This window comes from Rousettus aegyptiacus, unplaced genomic scaffold (assembly GCF_014176215.1).
Source record: "Rousettus aegyptiacus isolate mRouAeg1 unplaced genomic scaffold, mRouAeg1.p scaffold_m13_p_1, whole genome shotgun sequence".
NCBI classification, from domain to species: Eukaryota; Metazoa; Chordata; class Mammalia; order Chiroptera; family Pteropodidae; genus Rousettus; species Rousettus aegyptiacus.
This window is the reverse complement of record NW_023416284.1, coordinates 126,145,516-126,165,615: the sequence shown is the minus strand read 5'-3', so window position 1 is coordinate 126,165,615 and position 20,100 is coordinate 126,145,516. Positions and strand designations below refer to the sequence as shown.

The following is a 20,100-nucleotide window of genomic DNA, read 5'->3' as shown; positions in this document are numbered from 1 at the left end:
ATACTATACTGTCTTGATTACTGTAACCTTGTAGTAAGTCTTAAAGTTGGATAATGTCAGCCTTTGTTCTTCAATATTGTGTTGGCTGTTCTGGGTCTTTGCCTCTCCATATAAACTTTAGAACAATTTACTGATATCCACAAAATTATTTTCTGGATTTTGATTGGAATTGTATTGAATCTATATATCAAGTTGGAAGGAACTGACTTCTTAACAATATTGAATCTTCCTGTACATGAACATAGACCTTCTCTCCATTTATTTAGTTCTTCTTTGACTCTAATTTTAAATCCTAGTTGTTCATTGCTAGTGTATAAGAAAGCAAATGACTTTTGTATATTAATCGCATATCTTGCAACTTTGTTGTAATTGCTTATTAGTTCCCTGAAGTTTATTTTTCTTTTTGTGTAGATTCTTTTATATTTTCTATATATACAAGTATCGACTGTGAATAAAGACAGTTTATTACCTCCTTTCTAATTTGTCTACCTTTTATTCTTTTTCTTGTCTTTTTAAATTATTTATTTTTCCCCAGGACTGAGTTTATTGAGGGTGTGGGGTCTACAGGGGATCCCCAGATGCCCAGGGTTAAGGCCAGGCATCATCAGCCTGGAGGAACAGTGGTCTGGTGAGTGGTCAGGAGTAGGTTCTCCACAGCCTAGGTTTACTGGAAAGTGTGATTCTCAGCTCTACCCTACCCAAAGCCTTTGGGTAGAACATGACGGTGTAATGGGGGTGATTGCAATAGGGCTGGCCTTTATGCTCAGCATTGACCCCTGAGTTCATTGTCTTTCTACACTTCTCACACTTCAAGCAAAGCCAATTCCAGTCCTCCTGCAGGGATATCATCCACTTAGCAAAATACACCTCCTTGTTGTACTTGGGGCACTTGGGCAGGGCTCCAGGTCTGGTGTGGGTGGCTAGGCTGTAGCAGACAGAAGACTGGATTCCTTTTTCTTGTCTTATTGTGCTAGCCAGGACTGTATGATGTTGAAAAGCGGTGGTGAGAGTGAATATCTCTGTCTTTTTCCTGGTCTTAACAGAAAAGCTTCTAATGTTAAGTCTGATGTTTGCTGTATGGATTTTGTAGATGTTCTTTATCAAGTTGAGGAAGTTCCTTTTCTCCTAGTTTACTGAAGTTTTTTAAAAATCATAAATAAGTGTTATATTTTGCCAAATACCTTTTCTGCATCTATTGATATAGTTATGTAATTTGTTTTCTTTAGCTAGTTGGTGCAATGGATTACATTAATTGATTTTTGAATGTTGAATCAGCCTTGTATACTTACAATAAATCTTACTTGGTTATAGCGTTTATTTTTAATATATTATTGTATTTCATTTGTTGATATTTTGTTGAGGATTTTACATTTATGTTTATGAGGAATATTAGCCAGCAGTTTTCTTTTCTCTTAATGTTTTTCTCTGGTTTGGGTATTAGAGTAAAGTTGGCCTCATAGAATGAGTGAAAAATTCCTCCTCCTTCTATCTTCTGGAAGAGGTTTTAGAGAATAATTTCTTCCTTGACCATTTAATAGAATTCATTAGTGAACCTGTCTGGGACTGGTACTTTCTTCTTTGAAAGGTTATTAGTTATTGATTCAATTTCTTTGATAGATAAAGGCCTATTGAAATTGTCTTTCTTATGTGAGTTTTGGTACATTATGTCTTTCAAAGAATTGATCCATTTCATCTAAATTATCAAAAGTTTGTGGGTATAGTATTGTTAATAATATTACTTTATTATCTTTTAATGTTTGTGAGATCTGTAGTGATGTCCCCTATTTCATTTCTGCTATTAGTAATTTGTGTCTTCTCTCTGTTTTTCCCCTCTCGTAAGCCTGGCCAGAGGCTTATTGATTTTGTTGATCTTTTCAAAGTTTTAGTTTTATTGATTTTCTTTATTGATTTCCTATATTTAATTTCATTGATTTCTGCTCAAGTTTTGATTATTTTCTTTTGCTTTCTTTGGGCTTAATTTTCTGTTTTTTTTCTTTTTAGTTTCCCAAAGTGGAGGCTTACTTTATTGATTTTAGATCTTCTTTTCATTCAATGCTATAAATCCTCCAGTGAACACTGCTTTTACTGCATTACACAAATTTAGTAAGTTGTATTTTCATTTTTATTTACCTCAAAATATTTTTTTAAATTTCTTTTGAGATTTCTTCTTTGATTTATGCATTATTTGGAAATGCATTGAATGATCTTTAATTATTTGGGAATTTTTCAGCCATCTTTCAGTTATTTACTTCTGGTTTAATTTCATTGTGGTCTGAGAGCATACAGTATATGATTTTTTTTTTTAATTTGTTAAGATTTGTTTTATGGCTCAGAATGTGATCTGTCTTGGTGAGTGTTCCATATGAGTTGAGAAGAATGTATATTATGTTGTTGTTGGATGGTGTTTTCTATAGGTGTCAATTGGATCAACGTGATTTATGATGATGTTGAGTTCAACTGTATCCTTACTGACTTTTTGCTGTCTGAATCTGTCCATTATTAATAGTGAGGTGTTGAAGTCTTCAACTATAATAGTGGATTTATCTATTTTTCCTTGCAGTTCTATCCATTTTTGCTTTATATCGCCTCATTGTTTTTGCTCAAATATGGCTAGTTTGCTTCTCCATACTCCCTTAGCTTGTTAGCATGACCTGATCAGATGTTCTGCTCATCTTTGTTTCACAGTCTGCCTAAGATTCTACTAGCTCTGTTTTCACATGCTGTGGCCAAGTTCAAACCTGAGGCCCTGACTCAGTCCAATTTCCCAGTTCCTACCTGTTGAGAAAGGACAACTAGCTGAGTTACTTGAATTAATTCCTCATTACTGCATGCCAGTTTGTCGTAGGCATATCATGTGGCATTGTATATGGGTCTCAACATTTCCTTCTAATGTTAACAAAATAAGTGAGGGGCAGGTGTCTTCTTTATTGATCCCTGCACAGTGCCAGGAACATGGTTGGCATTTAACACATGTTTGCTTGACAGTTGAATGAGCATATTAGTGTACAGCTGGAGGAAGAGATTTTGTGATCTGATGTTTGAGTTTGAAAAAATACACACTAAAGATGAAGATTTTTTAAAAAGTAGAGGAAAAGTAAACAGTTCTTTGGAATCGAAACTACTTAAAGAAAAAAGAATATATCAATGTATTATCTGAACATAATATTTTATTTAGTGTTATAATATCTAGACATGAGTTCTAGCTTCATCATCTTAGATTATTTATTTTCTCTAAGCTTTAAATAAAACCTCATGAAGTCATTGTGAGAGTGTGATGAGATATATGACTCTTTACAAATGTTATTAAATACTTCCATTAAATCTTCATTAAGGGTGAGAATATGATGACATCAAATATTGGTTCACAGATAACTATTTGAAAAATACTGTCTGAGCATATGTATACAAAAAAGAACAACCTCTGACACACAGTTCACTTTTTCACTTTTGTTTAGAGAATAAGCGAATCCTGATTTCATTCTTTTACTTGGCTTACATAAAAAAGTTCCACATTGTATTATTAATTTGCAGAATTTAAGATTAATGCTTAATGGATGTTTACAAAGATATGTTTTTATTTCTATAGCATGAGTTCATGCTATTGGTTTTACACCATATGTCTAGTATAAGCTTACTTTAATTCTCAGCTACTAATTCTAATGAATGAATGTGTAATGGAAACATTGAAAAATCTCTTTCATCATAAAGAAGTGAGGCCTGAAATTATTCGTTGGTTTTGTGTATTCCTTTTTTGTTGTTTATATAAGGTTTATTGCCAAATGGAGATTTTATTCTTTGCCTCAGCTAACCTAATATTTTTCCATAATAAGATTTCTGAAATATCACTTATGTAGTGTATATGGGCTTTCTTAAAGTGTAACTAATTTCAAAGAGGTCCTCTTTCAGAACCTGAAACTCTCTTTAATTTTTATTAAAAATTTTTTACAAAAAAATCCAACAAAGACTTTAATTGGGGGATACTTCTAGATTAGCAACTCACTTGTTTATTCCTGTCTCTCCCTCACAGGAGAAATCACTAATTAATGTCTTCCAGCCCAGGTTCCATCTTCTCTAGTCAGTTCCAGTCATGAATCAATCCTAATTATATAGTCATGTCCATACCTAGTGGGGTTGGAAGTTAGTCATGCTGCTATAGACCTGTACCCTTAGTGAGTCCTAGGTAGCTATTCTGATCATTGTCTACTCTCTCCAAGGAGAGCATGCAGCCTATGCTGTCTACACAGAACACACATTCCCATAGTTCTAGAGGTTTATGCATCCAGCACTGCTCCAGTGGCAAGTTAGCTGCCCAAATATTGTGAAGAAGACTAACACAGAACTATCTTTACTTATTTAAGGGTATAGAAGATTTGAGAATAGGTAAATAGTTATAGGAAAGTCATACTTATTTTCAGTTAAATCTTTTGTACAGAGGCCACTATGAGCTATTTGAACCTGAGGTCTTGTATATACCTTTCATTTGAAAAGAATCTTGATTACTGTTTTTAATTTTCAAAGAATCTTTAGCAAATAAATGCTATAAATGTAAATTGCTAACTTGCTACAGTGTATTTATAGCATTTTTGTTTCTTTTCCTTTTTTTCATTTTTTTGAGCCCTCTTGTTTAACATATATCAAGTGGGTACATGGAAAAGAAAAGAAATGGTATAACAAAAAGAATCTGGGGAAAAAGTTTGATAGTAATATCAAATCTTATGTGATAATTTCAACAAAATTTTAAAAGTCAAATTCAACTGGTTCCTGAAGCTCAATACCTCACAGAGTATGTATAAATAATTTAATGGAAAAGTACTATTTTGGATAATGCAAATACTTAAATATGGGAAAATTTATTGCAGTCTATGTAAAATCTTCAATAAATCACATGACAATCTGTTAGAATTTTTTTTTGCTGCTAACCAGAAATTTGAAAAAATTTTCAAGGAAAATAGATTGATTTTATCTTGTGTTTCAGCAGTTGCTATTATAGTAAAATGTATATAGGATATAACTGTTCTGATTGCTTTAAAGTGCAAAAACGTACCTCAAAATGCCATTGCAGTCTCCTTGATCTTAAAATGTAAAACTAATACAGTATACAGGGGAGGAGGGGAAAGGGTGCTGAGTGTTGTAGTTAATTTTTCTTTTTAATGCTTACTCCTTTTTGAAATTTCTTTCCCTCTCTCTATGTAAAAACCAACTTTAAAAATTAGGAGAATGTTGCTGGGACTGCAAATTGGTATAGCCACTATGGAAAACAGTATAGAGTTTCCTCAAAAAACTAATACGTGATCTACCATATGATCCAGCAATTCTTCTACTGGGTATTTACCCCAAAGACTTGAAAACCCATATCTGAAAAGGTATTTTCACACTAGTGTTCATAACAGCATTATTCACAATGGCCAGGACATGGAAGCAACCAAAGTGTCCTATGATACATAATTGGCTAACGAAGCTGTGGTCCATATATACAATGGAATATTACTCAGCTATAAGAAGAGATGAAATACTGCCATTTGTGACAACATGGATGGACCTTGAGATAATCATGCTAAGTGAAATAAACTAGATAGAAAAAATTGAAAATCACATAATATCAGTTATATGTGAGATGTAAACCTAAAAGCAACAAATGAACAGGACAAACAAACAGAGACTCATGGACATGGACTATAGACTAGTGGTTACCAGAAGATGGGGGTAGGGGCAGGGAGGAGGTAGACATGGTAAAGGTAGTCAAATATGTGGTGACAGAAAGAAATCTAACTATGGGAGGTGAACACGCAATGTAAATATATATATGCCTTACTGTTAAAGCGTACAGATTAAACATTGGATTTCGTTAACCAATGTCACTGTAAAAAAAATTAATGAATTAATTTTAAAAAATAGGAGAATGAGAAATAGTAAACTTGTCATTGATGAAATTAGAAAATATTTCAAACTCTGAGTTGAAAAGTAAAATAAAAGCTGCTAAGTGTAGAACACACTGGACCAGAGTAAGGGTGTATGTGTGCTGGGGGCAGGAGAATGCCAAGAGAGGAGCTTCATCTCTCCACATCTCAAGCAAAGAGTGCAGAGGGCAAGATTCCTCAGAGCTTGCAGCCTACATAGCAAAAGGCACAAGGGTTGGGGTGTTTTGTGAACCCCTGAAGGTTCTCTGAACTCTTAACTCCAAAGATTAGAGATATAGGTGGGGCTAAATCCCTAACTCAAGGCATGATCCCATCCCAGGTACCACCTTACATTTTATCATCATATCTCCTTAGCCTCCTGTTTGCTGTTCCAGTTTCTCAGTTTTTAAAAACAGTTTTTGATGACTTTGATAGGTTCAAAGAGTTCACATCAGATATTTTTTAGAATGTCCCTCAATTGATATATGTCTGATTATTTCTCATGATTAGACTGGAGTTATAGATTTGGGGGAGGAAATGCCATTGTGATCATAACGTATCAAGAGTACGGACTATTAACATGCTTATTATTGTTGATAGTAACTTTCGTCATCTGGCTGAGATAATGTGTTCAGATTTCTCCACTGTAAAGTTACTCTTTCCTTACTTTTCCATATTGCTGTCTTCAGAAGGACATTACAATGTACAGCCTGCACTTAAGGGGTTGAGAGTTTTGCTGCCCCTCTCTGAGGGAAGAGTAGCTACATAGATTATTTGGAGTTCCTATGCATGGGAGATTTCTCTGTTTTCCTTCTTTCATTCATTTATCCATTCAGTCAGTCAGTCAGTGCATCATTTATTTATATCAGTATAAACTCATGACCATTTCTTTTCATCTTTGGGCTGTAATTCAACACTAATTAATTTTTGTTGTTGTTGCTCAAATTGTTTAATCTTTGGTAGATCTTTCCATTGGCTCCTGTGTCTTTTTTGACATACTCTTATCATTGTGGGGTTTTTTGTTTGTTTGTTTTTTGAGCAGATCTTTACTTTTGGGCACCACAAGATACTCCATTTTGTATACTTATTTCTTACTTCAATCCTAAAATCAGTAATTTCTTGAAAATGACAGAAAACAAGGTCTGGGCACCAACTCTGCTCATCATTACTGAGGTGTTAAAGCTTCTAGGCCCTCTTGGCTAAACAAAGAAATATATGTATGCATACTAACCTATGCATATATCTCTCTCTATATATAACAATATATTTTTCCATATATATTCACATGTATCTATATTCAGCTGGACATGAGTTCATACTGATAAATTCAACTCTAATTTATTACCTCATGAATCATTCTTCCCTTCCTTGTCTAATCTCTTACTTCAACAATGAGATACCTAGCTTTCATCATCGACTTCTACCTAATTTACTTAATCCATTTACTTATTTGTTCAGTTCCAGTATAATAGTGGTTTCAGAATTGTTCACCAGAACGCTCGTGGGAAGCAGTTTTATCACCTAGTGTACAGTGCATATGTGCAGCTACTTTGCCTTTAGTCTTACAGAATTTACTCATTTTCAAAATTACCTAGCCATAATATTTTCTCCTACTCCCTTCAATGATGTTGTTCATATGTTTCTAATATAGTTAGGTTTTCATGTCATAGTCTGCATTTCATCCTGGGATCCCACAACCTTCTAAATGGTTTTTTAAAATTGTTTATATTAAGGTTTACTCTTTATACTTTAAAGTTCTTTGGATTTTGACAAATGCATGATGTCATATATCCACCCTTACAGTGTCCTACAGAATAGTTTTATCAGTCTAAAAACAAATAATCCTGTACTGCACCTATTCAGCCCTTTCTCGAGCCCCTGAATTTTTGGCAACTAATGATTTGTGTGCTGCTTCTATAGTTTAATGTCATATAAATGGAGTTATACAGTATGTAGCCTTTTAAGAATAGCTTCTTTCACTTACTAATATGTACTTGAGACATGCCCTCATGTCTTTGCTCAGCTTAATAGCTCATTTCTTTAATAATTGAATAATAGTTCATATTTTTTATCACTGAATAATTATACCACAATTTGTTTATCCATTCATTGAGGGACATCTTGATTGATTCCAGTTTTTGTCAATTTGAATAAAGCTGCTATAATCATTTATATAAAGGTTTTTGCGTGGGCGTAAGTTTTCAAATCAGTTGGGAATGTAATTACCTAGGACATCTAGGAGTTTGATTTCTGGATTGTATGGTAAGATTATGTTTAGCTTTCTAAGAAACTGCCAAATTGTCTTCCAAAGTGACTAACATTTTGACTTCCCACCAGCAATGAAAGAATATTCCTGTTATTCCAATTCTCACCAGTAATTGATATTGTCAGTTTTTTGGATTTTAGCCATTTTCATAGCTATGTAGTGGTATTTTACAGTTGTTTTTTGTCTTCATTTCTCTAATGGCATGTCATGTTGAGCGTCTTTTCATTTGCTTATTTACCATCTGTATATCTCTTTTTTGGAGAGATGTCTGTTCAGATGTGTTGCTCATTTTTTAATTGGGCAATTTTTTTTTCTTATTTTGAAGATTTTTTATAGGCCTCAGCTTGTGTTTTTCTGTTTTCTTAACTTCAAGTGAGGAAATGCCAACCAGACCTGGCATTTGTATTGGAACACCAGTGTAGGATTCCCTTGGCCCTGTTACTTTTCACCTAGGGCTCAGAGGAATCTTCTTGGCTCTTAGAGAGCATGTGATCTTCACACCTTCCAGTCATTTACCTACTGTGGATTTGCTGGGCTGGAAAGGAACCTGTTCCTCCTTCTTCTGCCTGATTCTGTGATATGTGGAGAGAAATTACTCCTGATAATTTGAATCCATCTGTAGTTTTCCCTTGTCTAATTTTATATATGAAAAACCTCCAGAATCTACTATTCCCATGGCTCTTACTGTCTTTTCTCTCCTTCCTTCTATGGCTGGCACATCTGAGGTGCAATTAATGCACCTGGCCTAATTTTTCTCCCAGCTGCACTGAATTACTTAAAATTGTAGTCTATAAAACAGATGGAAAAAGACAGTTACTGATGCATGGGAGGGAAGACGTAGTGATTGCTTTAGAAAATAGGTATCCCAGTAAGAATGTCACTGCCAGCTTCCATAAATATCCTGCATCTCCACAGACAGCAACACAATGGAAGAAAGAAAAATCTCACTAACCATAACAACTCCCATTATTAATCTCTCAAAATGAGCCTAGCATTTTGCTAAGCTCTTTACATATATTATAATATTTAATTCTGAAAACAGCCCTCTGAGATAGGAATAATTGTCCTCAATGGACAGATAAGGGAATATAAGACTTAGGGAAATAGTTGAGGACACACCATTAATAAGTAACAGAGCTGAGATCCAAACAACAGTCTAACTCCAAAGCCCAAGCTGCCAACCAACATTTTCTTCCTTCTTTTCACATCCACATTTGTGCTTCACTTGGTAGAGATTCCTCCTTGGAGTCTGGAAGGATAGTGATTAGTATTCATATTTCCAGTTCTGTGATAATTTTGCATTTTAATAATTAAGAAATCGGAGTTGAGTTGCTCACTAGCTACCATCTTTCTCTGTCTCTACAATTGACATTAGAAAAATCAAGTAGCAAAAACAGGCTTCAGCATCTAAATTATAGTCCACATTTCTGAGTTACAAAGAGAATTACTTAATAAATGACCCTCATGAAATTTGAAGCTAAAAATGTTGAGTATTCTGATATTTTAAAATATTTTATGTTTATTAATAGCAAAACCAAAAAACAACCAGTAATTTTTTTCCAAAACAGGAATGAAGCTTGAATATCTTGGGTCCTTTTACATGCCTCATCTTTTCTTTTGTTTTATCTCCTAAATCCATTAAACTGTTAAAAATCTATGTGCTTAAGTATATCACTTGTGATAAATACAGTATTGACTTCAACCAACATAATTTCTTATGTTATTCCTATTGTTATCATTATGGTATAGGAATTGTCTTCTTATACTTGGGTCATTGTAATAATCTAACAAGGATATCTATCTCTGGTATCTTTTCCTCTTCCTCTAACCGTATACCTGTGCAGTTTGGTGCTTTTGATTGTATTAACCATTTCTTGAGGCGGAAGTCTCTTTTACTTTCAAAAGAGGAAATTCAGATCTAGTCACACAAAGGGTTTGTTATTTGAAGTCAAGGCAGTCTTGAAATCCTATCTGCTGCACTGATTAACCTGAGAAAATGATTAAATCCAGCTAAATCTTTAGTTTCTTTGTGGGAACTCTGAAAAGTTGCCAGAAAATTAAAAGAGATAAAGTATATAAGTAAATATTGATTCTCACATCCGTATTCATAACTAGATGCCTTCAGAACTTTATAGCTTTGTTTCTCAAACTACTAGGATAATTGTAGCTATATCATCTACCATTTTCGAAACAAGTTTTGTCTTTCCCTTGTATTGCACATTTTATCATGTATTTTCTATGACTGGTATGTACTTCCTTCCCTACTTTGATTTGTCAAAGGTGTTGGTTCTTTCCTTGTTCAGCCTAGCTGCTGACATGGAGGACCTCCAGCCTCATCATTTCCTAAGCTAAGATCTTGGGCGGGGAAGACTACATAATACATTCCTCAACCTAGTGGTGTATGTGTGGTAACTTATAGGTATGCATGACCACTAAACCACAGACTTCTCTTAACTCCTACTGTATTTTTCTAGTATGCAAAATTGGGATTCCAAGTAAGTTTCTTTAAAGCACTGTAGTTATTCCATGTTAGGAATGCATCCTAGCCCTGGACTCCAGTCCTCTTGACTGGGATCCTGATGCTTTCTAAATCTTGATAGCTCCTACTTTAGAGGGTTGTCACCACCTTAATCTGCAAAAATTAACCCACACATGATATCACATCTAACTTATGTTGGCATCTTCACTTGAGAGAATCATACTACAGACTACCTATGGGAGTGGATCACAATTCTGATTTCTGCCATGCTTCTTTGGGCATTATAATTTTGACTTTTGGCCTCAACTCATAGGGAAAAACTTTATAGCCAAATCAATTTCCTACCTACTCATCTCTTTTTGGCAGTTCCCTCAGTCTTAGCACTGAGAATTGAGATCCCATCTTGCTTCATGGCTATATATTCAGGAGCAATGGGCAACTTATCACTGAAGGCTTTCTCAAGTTCTTTCTCTTTAAGAACCCTCCCCCTCCACTTTCATATATGACCTGTAAAACCCATTCAACAACTATGTATGAAGCAGGTATGTGCCAGGCACTAGGGATACAAAAAAAAACAAAACAAGAATACATAAAACCTGTCCTAATGGAGTTTTTATTTACATGACTTATTGTATTCTTAGATTGCCTTTCATTAGTTATTTGCAAATACTGTAGTAAAAATACTGTAGTAATTTAAGAGACTCTTAAATTATATTGCTCAACCTCACTCGTGGTGGGCTAAATGGTGGATCTCCAAAAGATTTGTCCATGTCCGACCTCTAGAAACTATGAATGTAACCTTATTTGGAAAAAAGGTCTTTGCAGATATAACTAAGTTAAGGATCTCAAGGTGAGATCATCCTGGATTATCTGGTTGGTCCCTAAATCCAAAGAAAAATATCCTTATAAGAGATGGAAGACAAGACATAGACAGAGTTGAAGGCCATGTGAAGACGGAAGCAGAGATGGGAGTGATGCAGCCAAAAAACAAGGAGCACCTGAAGCTACCAGAGCTTCGTGGAAGAAGCAAGGAAGGATGGTCTCCTAGAGTTGTTGGAAGGACCCACTGATACCTTGACTTTGGATTTCTGGTCTCCAGAACTGTGATAGAATAAATTTCTGTTGTTTTCAGCCCCAAAGTATGTGACAGTTTGATAAGGCAGCCACAAAAACTAATATATCACCAGATTTTGCAGTTTACCAGGGCTGGTGAACTCATAAATAGTAAAAAGATTACAGTCTCCCATTTTCCGCCCTGATGTTGCAACATGTAATTTAACATAAAACCAATTCTAAATTGAAAAACTCAAATATGCATGCTGAATTTAAAATAGTTTCTTTTCAGCTTATAAAATTCTGAAGAATTCATAAAGTCTGATTTTTTTTTTTTAATCTGTAGAACAGAAATAATAAGCCACCCCACTGGGTTATTGTGAGGATAAAATGATACAACACGTGAAAATGCCTCACATGGTGCCCATCACTTGATAAATGTGCTTCCTTTTATTTTAGGACTGGTGATAGGGTGGTGGCAAGGGTATAATGAAGATATGAGTTGTACTTTGATTTGTTTTTTGGCTCTTTCTCTGACTCAGTGGTTCTAGGTCTGCGAAGTAGAGACAAGACAATTGTTCAGATAATTGAACATATCATAGCTCTACAGATTACTGTTCAGATATCGTTCTACCATACAGCTGACACTTAGCGAATCGCACAGCACTTCATTTCTGTACTTCGTTTTTTTTTGTTTTTTTTTTTTGTTTTTTTCATTCTCTAGACAGGGTCGATTGTGCCTTTCTTATTAGGATGTTCTTGAGTCATGAGGCAAGATGTAGTTGGGTTCGACTCCCAATAAATTATTAAATAATTTTATTTGAGAGGATGAGAGGAAAGTAAGCAGACCTTTCTTCATGAGATGTTTCTGGTTTGGTAAATGGCTGATTAGAATGGCTGTGAGCCATGTGTGGGCCTTAGCATTTCTTCCAAATGAGAATGAAAATGACCTAATTTCTTTAGAAAATTTTTTACACTGTCAATTATATCTTACCTCTTGGAGAGACTAAACAGATAGACTTCATCGATAATATGTTTAAAAAAAAAAAAAAAGGCATTTTAAGTGCCACTGTGTTGTCCCCAGAGCTTTAGTCACTCATAATATGTCATCAAGAATATAAAATCATCCTCCCAAATTATTTTACTTTTTTTTAATTAAAAGAATGTTTTGACCTTTCTCAAACAACTGCCCCTTAGAAAATTCCTTTTAGCTGAAGCTGTACTTTATTCTGGCCTTCTAAACAAGCTCATTTCTGTGCAAACAGGTTTCTTCATATTCATTTGAAAACGGGGAACATAATAACAGAGATTTTTTGGCCATAAAGTTATTTTCTGGTTTGACTTCCAACTGAAATATATCAAACAGACTAGGACTATGATCATTAACCTGCACTCACTTGTCTGCCTTATCCCTAAACAAATGGTGTACATTTTTTATATACTCCATCAGATTCTTGGTGTTCAACTTTCTGTATTCTAAGTTAATCATAAGCTCAATCTTGGTATAATTTAGCAGCTGATATGATCATGCAATATACTTGTTTATAGCCACCTTCCGTTCTCATCGAGTGGTGCCCATGTTTGGATATTTGGAAGATTACCTTGTTTAACAGCCATACTATAGTACTGATATGTGAAATAAGTGGTTATAGAAGTATATAAAGTATTTAGAAAGTACCACAGTGTTTAAAAAACATTTACTTCCTGTATGTGGTAAGTCAAATCTTAGTCTTAGGAAGGAATGGGAAAACTGATGCGGTGATATTATGCCATATAACCACTTAGATTTGTTTTTCCATTTCGGTTAAACAATAGTTATTGGGAGAGGCAATCTACCATGGGACCTGAGTGTCTCTGCACATTCATGCTCGGTATGCCAAGAATTCAAGGCTCTTACTACTCCCTACTAGACTATTTTTCAGAGCTGTGTTTACAGTAAGCAAACTTGAGAGTTAGGGTACCATCTTCTCCAAAAGCAAGGCGAGGCTTGCTTCCACTTATTACAAAAATGGCAAATCCCCAAGCTTAGAGTTTCTGTCCTCTAAATGCAATCCATTTGTTTGCAGGCATCTATCATGAGCCTTTCGTATTGGCCCCATAAAACTTGGGGAACATGGAGACTTGAAACAAGTGTCTGTGAAGCTCTAGCTGCTGCTTCTGCTGTGTGTAACAAAGTCCTTTGTTTCTGACCCAGGGGTCTCATGCCTTTTGTCAGCATCTGTGAAATTTTAACAGGCTTATCTGTTAGTTTATAAGTAGGGTAAAATCTCAAGATCCTACATAGTTCTCAACACTTTAAAAATATTTCTATTTACATCCATAAAATAGGTGCTATAATGGTTATATTATTTTAGGCAATTAGTGACCATGACTCATATAGAATCTTGGTTTTTAGTTTTCACTCTGCTACTAATCAGTTGATCTCGAGTAAGTTTTTTTATTCCTCTGGGACTCTGTTTCTTCATCTGTAAAATGAAAGGGTTTACCTAAATCAATGGTTTTTCAACTGTGCTCTGGGGAACTCATGCCAGTCATTTCAAGGGCCCCTGGTTGGGCCTGTTGGATATAGTTGGAGACGATGATATTGTCATGTTGACTGGCCTAGTCTCCTACCCTCAGCAGAGCTACAAGAAAGGGCACTGACTAGGGACAAGCTACAAGCTCTGCTGTAGGTACTGTCCCTAGTCAGTGCCCTTTCACATTTTCCTTAGCTTCCATTTCCTTATAGATAAAAATAGTTTCATTATGATCTCTTTCTAATTAATTCCTAAATATTGGGGTGGAAATACCGATGAAAATGTACTTAAAGGCCTGATATAGAAAAGAATAAAAAAAAAAAAAAAAAGGAGAAGGATCTGGTAAAAAGCAGCTCTCAGGAAATAAAATTAAGTATAAATAATAATTGTTAGTTTTGATTGTTGATTTTTATTTTACTATTTATATATTTCAATTTGTCTATAATAACCACACATTACTTTTATAATTGGAAGAACTTCATTAAACAAAGATTGAAAAGTGAGAAAGAAGAAAAGTTATGTTAAGGTCAAAGTGTGAAAAACCATGTTAAGTGTTAGGATTTCATGCTAGAGACAATGGAAATCCACTGGTGATTTTTAAGCAAAATAAATAAATAAATAACTTACTACACTTCATCATAGAAAATTTTAGATCAGATTTTTGAAGGATCCTGCTGGTGTGTAGGGAGGCCCTGCCCTGGCTGAAGTAGCAGAAGTGCAGGCCCTCTGACAGATGCTTGCCAAGTATTTTCACTTAGATTAGTACTTTTTTCCCTATTCAAGTGAGCTGCCCTTTTCTTCATCAAAATCATTTAAAGGTCAGCTAGAGAGCTTGTTGAATTTGTCAACCTCCAGTGCCTCTGAATTACTGCTAATCTGAAGGTTTCTGAATTGAGCAGCTTTTTTTTCTAAAGACTGAGTTTAATTTCATATGATTAGCTGTAATAATTTGCAGTGACATACTACTATAATGCATTGAGAAAGTATACAAATAAACATGAGATATTTCAACTTTTCTTGCTAGATACATGTGTTGGCATTTGAGACTTTATATAATTCTATAATCATTTACTAAAGAGAGAATTTAAGTAAAATATATATATATAGAGAGAGGGGGCTTTATCAAGAAGTGTTCATTGGCATATTAATTAATATGGCTCTTAATACCAGAATATGAAGGGAATCATGAATCAGACTAAAAAGTACTTCTTAGTTCACTTCAATTTCATTTAAGTGCAAGATTTAGGGGATTCAACATATGTCTAAGGTAGTATGCTCTTGAGAACACTATAAAATTCACACTGTGAATTGCTAGGTTTCTCTGAGGGTCATTGGCTTCTATTTTGGGGGTTTAAAGCACACAGCTGTATTGTGCAGTTTTTACCTGTTCTGAATTTTCAGCAAGCATTGTTCAAAAGGAATTTCCTGTGTGCTGCTCGCATATCCTGCTGTTGTCATGTTATTAAAACATGAAATGATTTATGCTTTGCAATTGTTACTGTTTTCAATGGAGCAACTTCCAGGGACAATGTCAGGTGCATAAGAAGGCTATCTATGTAAATTACAGTGAAAAGTTGAGCAGTAATCCGGTGTATTTGATCATTACAGACAACCATCCTCAATAATTCGGATGCAGATAGTGCGAAGTTATTTTCATTGTCCACAGCAATGCAGCAAATTGCCTCAGTTCCTTCAATTGATTTATGTAATTTCATAGTTAGCCTAAGTTATTGACTTAATAACCAAATTCACAAGAGACCAATGTATGAACCCAAATGTCAATTTAGAAATTTATAATGAGAACCATAGCGCTAGTAGATTCTCTCATGTTAGGAAGATCTATATGTGAAACCAAATACTATAATCATAGGCTTGCTTATAGTAAAATCCTGAGCAAGGACAGTCAGTTATTTTAATCAATAGTGGTCTTAGCTATGGAAATAAAATTGCCTAGTGATAGATCTAGGATTTGAACCCAGAAAACATGACCAAAGAACTATCTAGCCATTGTAGAATGTTGTCTGGAACATTTTTTCTTCATTAGTGTTAAACTTGCTTTCAAAATCCTGTTTTATACACCTTAATTGACTTGAGTGTTTACTAAATCCCAGATTTGCACATTTTTACAAAATCCTGAGTGATGTCTTCAAGTGGGAATCCTATTCATTGAGATTTTTCTGTGTTTCAATTCTCAGGCATTAAGAATCTTTGTGAGTTCTGGGGGCCCTTTACTTTGGGCCTGGGCACTAGGGACAGATGGCCTCAGGGTTTCAGAGCACAGTCAATCAAAACTCTAAAGTTCAGTGGAGAGATAAATCACTGTGAGCTATGAGAGTGGTGTTATAATCTGGACCTTTAAAACTGGCATTCGGAAATACAGGCGAGAGCTCTGGAGGCTGTGGCTAAATTCATTTGTCTGGATGACATGTTATCGCCATAGAGAAATCCAGATAAATTTGGAAATAAACTTTTGGGCCAGATTCTTAAATGCTAGGATAATAAGTATCGATGTTTTTTAGCAGGTATTGGGGACCCCTAAGAGCTTCAGTTTAGAGGAATGACATGGTCAGTCCAAGGCTTGAAAAAAAAAAATCTGACATCTTTTGTAGGAGGGAGGGATGGAGAAGAAAAGCAGAGAGACCAGGCAGGAGACTCTCATGGTAGTCCAAATGGCGGTGAAACGGAAATGGGCCCACAGCAAGGTGATAGAGACTGTATTAATTTCTTATTGTTGCCATAAAAAATTAGCACAAACAGTGGCTAAACAAACTTGCTAATTTTCATGGCATTTGGAGCCTAGTACAGTGCTTTACACAAAGTAAGGGGCAGTAAATGTTTGTTAAATTTTACTTAAATTGAAATTAAATGGAAGGCAGAGTGTTAAGATTGTGTAACTAATTATATATGTCAACACAAGAGAAGGAATCATGGGTAATTTTAAAGTACTGAATTTCAAGAAGGATGATGGTTTATTTTTAAAGGAGCAAAGCTAAGAAACAAGATGAAATTTTTTTGTTGTCCAGAGTAGGTTAATAGCAAAGACTTGGGGAGAACTTGCATTTAGGGAGTATTTGGGAGAAGAAAAACTAATGAAGAGGGGATGTCTACTGTAAATAAAGTAGAAGAAGCAAGGACATATAGAGTTATAGCTAGCCAGTTTTCAAATCTGGGATGAAGAAAATTAGGTGAAGATATGCATGGGGCCATGATTAAATTCCATCGGCTATTTTGGGGAAACTGTAAAAAATTGTTATAGGTATTTTAAAAATTTAGCCAACCTGCTATTTATAGTAATGGAAGAGAAAAATATCAAGATAAGTCAGAAGAATGGATAACCCAGAACACAGAATTGGACTATAAAACACACTGTATATGATTTCTGAGGCAGCACATTTCTCTTTCAATGTTTGCTAAATTTATGTGAAGAAAAGCTTTCTTTTCTTAATACACAACCTGAGTGGTAGAAGGGAAGGAGAACTGGAGTTTGAAAAAGTGGTCACATGTTTATACTTGTGGCTTTATTATAAATATAAGACTGCTTCACATTGTTTTAAATGCAAACCCTTTCTGGCTTTGGCTGGCTTCAGATTTTACAAGGGAGAACAGATCACTGGACCAGAACTCAGATGTGGTTTCTATTCTTGACATCACCAGTAGCTAATTGTATAGTGCAGCAGGAAAATTCATTCAGGCCCTTTGTGCCTCAGCTTTCTCACCTAAAATGAAAAAGCTTGAATAGATTATCTCAATTGTGCCTGGAGTGAAAACTGTAGATGATTCTGTTGTTTTGGGCATGCTAGCTAAATGACTGGTTTGCATTTCATACAGATTTTGATTACTAAATTATTTGACATGTGTAAGTGCTTCCTTAAAAGCAGATTTCCTAGAGAAAAACATAAGTGGAGAGATTCACTGACAGTGCTACATAACATGGTAATTGTGGAATTAACAGTTACAAGAATAGCTTTTTATTTAAAACTAGCTTGGCATTTTTCATTTGTTTGGGGTTTTCTGGTAGTTGAAGATGGTCCTTGCCAATTAGTTCTCACTCCCTAAGTCCCTGGACGAGCTGCTTCTGAGAGATTGGTCTTGAAAGCACAAGGCAGCAGGAAAGGATATTGAGCTGAAGTGCCCAGCGATCCCTCAAAGAGGACAGATGGAGATGGATAACTAAAGAGGGAAAGACTCTGACAAAGGAATGAAATTAATTTGGATGGGATCCCTGGAGATTGGAGAGAGTTAAATAGTCTAACAGTAGGAGGCTTATTTTGCATCCAGAAGTAGTCCCCACCGCCCCACTCCACTCCAACCCCCCACCCCGCCCCACCCAAAGAAGTGTCCTTTAAGCTGGGAAACATTCTTTCTTCTTCCATGGCAATCTCTGTTTGGAGTCTTTATTATTGGCTTTCCCTTTCTTAAACTTTGTTTTTCTCTATCCCCACCTTCTCTCTCTCTCTCTGCTTCCCTCTCTTCTTAGCAGGTCCTTTCATGATTAGATTAATTTGTTTACTGGACAAGGGAAAGAATGAGAGTTTGCATACTGGTAAGAACAGGCTTCCTTCTTCCCCAGTGCATTGTAATACTGAAAACATTGAACTCTGCTCTCTGCTTGGCAGAGGCTGTAAGCAACAGAAATGATACCGTGTCCTAAAACAAAAAGAAAGCTTCTGAGATCTTTAAAAATCCTAACTAATCAAAATCCTGTTGAAGTGAGGAGAGGGGAGTGTGTGCGAGTGTGTGTGTGTGTGTGTGTGTGTGTGTGTGTGTGTGTGTGTGTCCGTGTTGACCCACAGTCCTGTGTGACTGTCGTGGGCAATCTCTGAAGTGAAGATAGACAATAAGACTCTAATGAGCTCTGATGAAGACTGATGCCAAGGTGATTGAGAGTGGGAGGCTGCAGCCAAGAGGTATCTAAATAACTCTCCCCAGGGGCAGAGCTATTTCTTTCTGTTTATTTTTCAAACGTTACAGTTTTGATATTACCAAGTTCATATTCTCAGAAAGTATGAGTCTGGAGTGGAAGCCTTAACACTTCAGTTCTTAACTAGGATCTGTTCCTATTAGTGTGTAGTTCTGAGCAAGCTACTTAACCTCTCTGAGTCTTGTTTCCTAAAATAAAATGGGCACACTCATATTTCTCACATTTCTTTAAGAGAGGCACAAAGTTGATCAATTTTGTGTTAGCATTTAGAGAGCTGTTTGATATTAGATACAACTTTGAGTGTTAAATTACGCATCTGTAGAATGGGAATAATGATACTAAGAGGGATTTTGTGAAGGTTTAATTGATCACAGAGCCTGGCATAGGACACTGCTCAATAAAGTGCTGGTTATCTTGAATATCTGGGAAATATAACAGCTTAGTTTTATTATTGACTTTTGATACTTTTTTGATAGCCTAAAAACATAGTTAAGGATTTGAACTATCCAAAAATCACATAATGCATTTCAAAGTAAATGGAAGAGAATTTTATGTGATTTACTGTGTTTTACATTACCAGAAAGCCATTCTTATAGCTAGCTCAGAAGTCGACGCTGTGTGCACAAACGATTAGCAGGAAAGTATGTAATTATATGATTATACCAGCTAACATAATCAACTGGTGCATTGTTGGCACTGACCAATTAGAACGGACACTCATTATAGTGCAGGAGCAGGGACACAGAGATCTCCTTCTGTGACATACCAGATATTAACCCTTGAATTACTGGACTCTAGGGAGTTTTGAGGGCCCGGAGTAGGGTCTGGAAAAAACAGGAAGTCCATAAAGGGGCTAAGGGCGATGACTAACTGGTGTGAAAGTATTTTGGTATTTAAAAAAATGGAAGGCTGAACCAGTACAGACAGAGTATACTCTTTCACCTAAAACTCCCCAATAATTTTATGAA

The 20,100-nt window shown here is 35.4% G+C and overlaps 1 protein-coding gene across 1 annotated transcript in view; it reads right to left on the bottom strand.

Annotated features, from left to right (window-relative positions):
* Window positions 1-664: 664 nt before the first annotated feature.
* LOC118613811 (cysteine-rich protein 1-like) overlaps window positions 665-20,100 on the bottom strand; it is a 142,159-nt gene continuing 122,723 nt past the window's right edge. Inside the window, 2 exon segments of the mRNA XM_036237651.1 lie at window positions 665-714; window positions 717-980. Coding sequence (XP_036093544.1) covers window positions 665-714; window positions 717-980 — 314 coding nt within the window.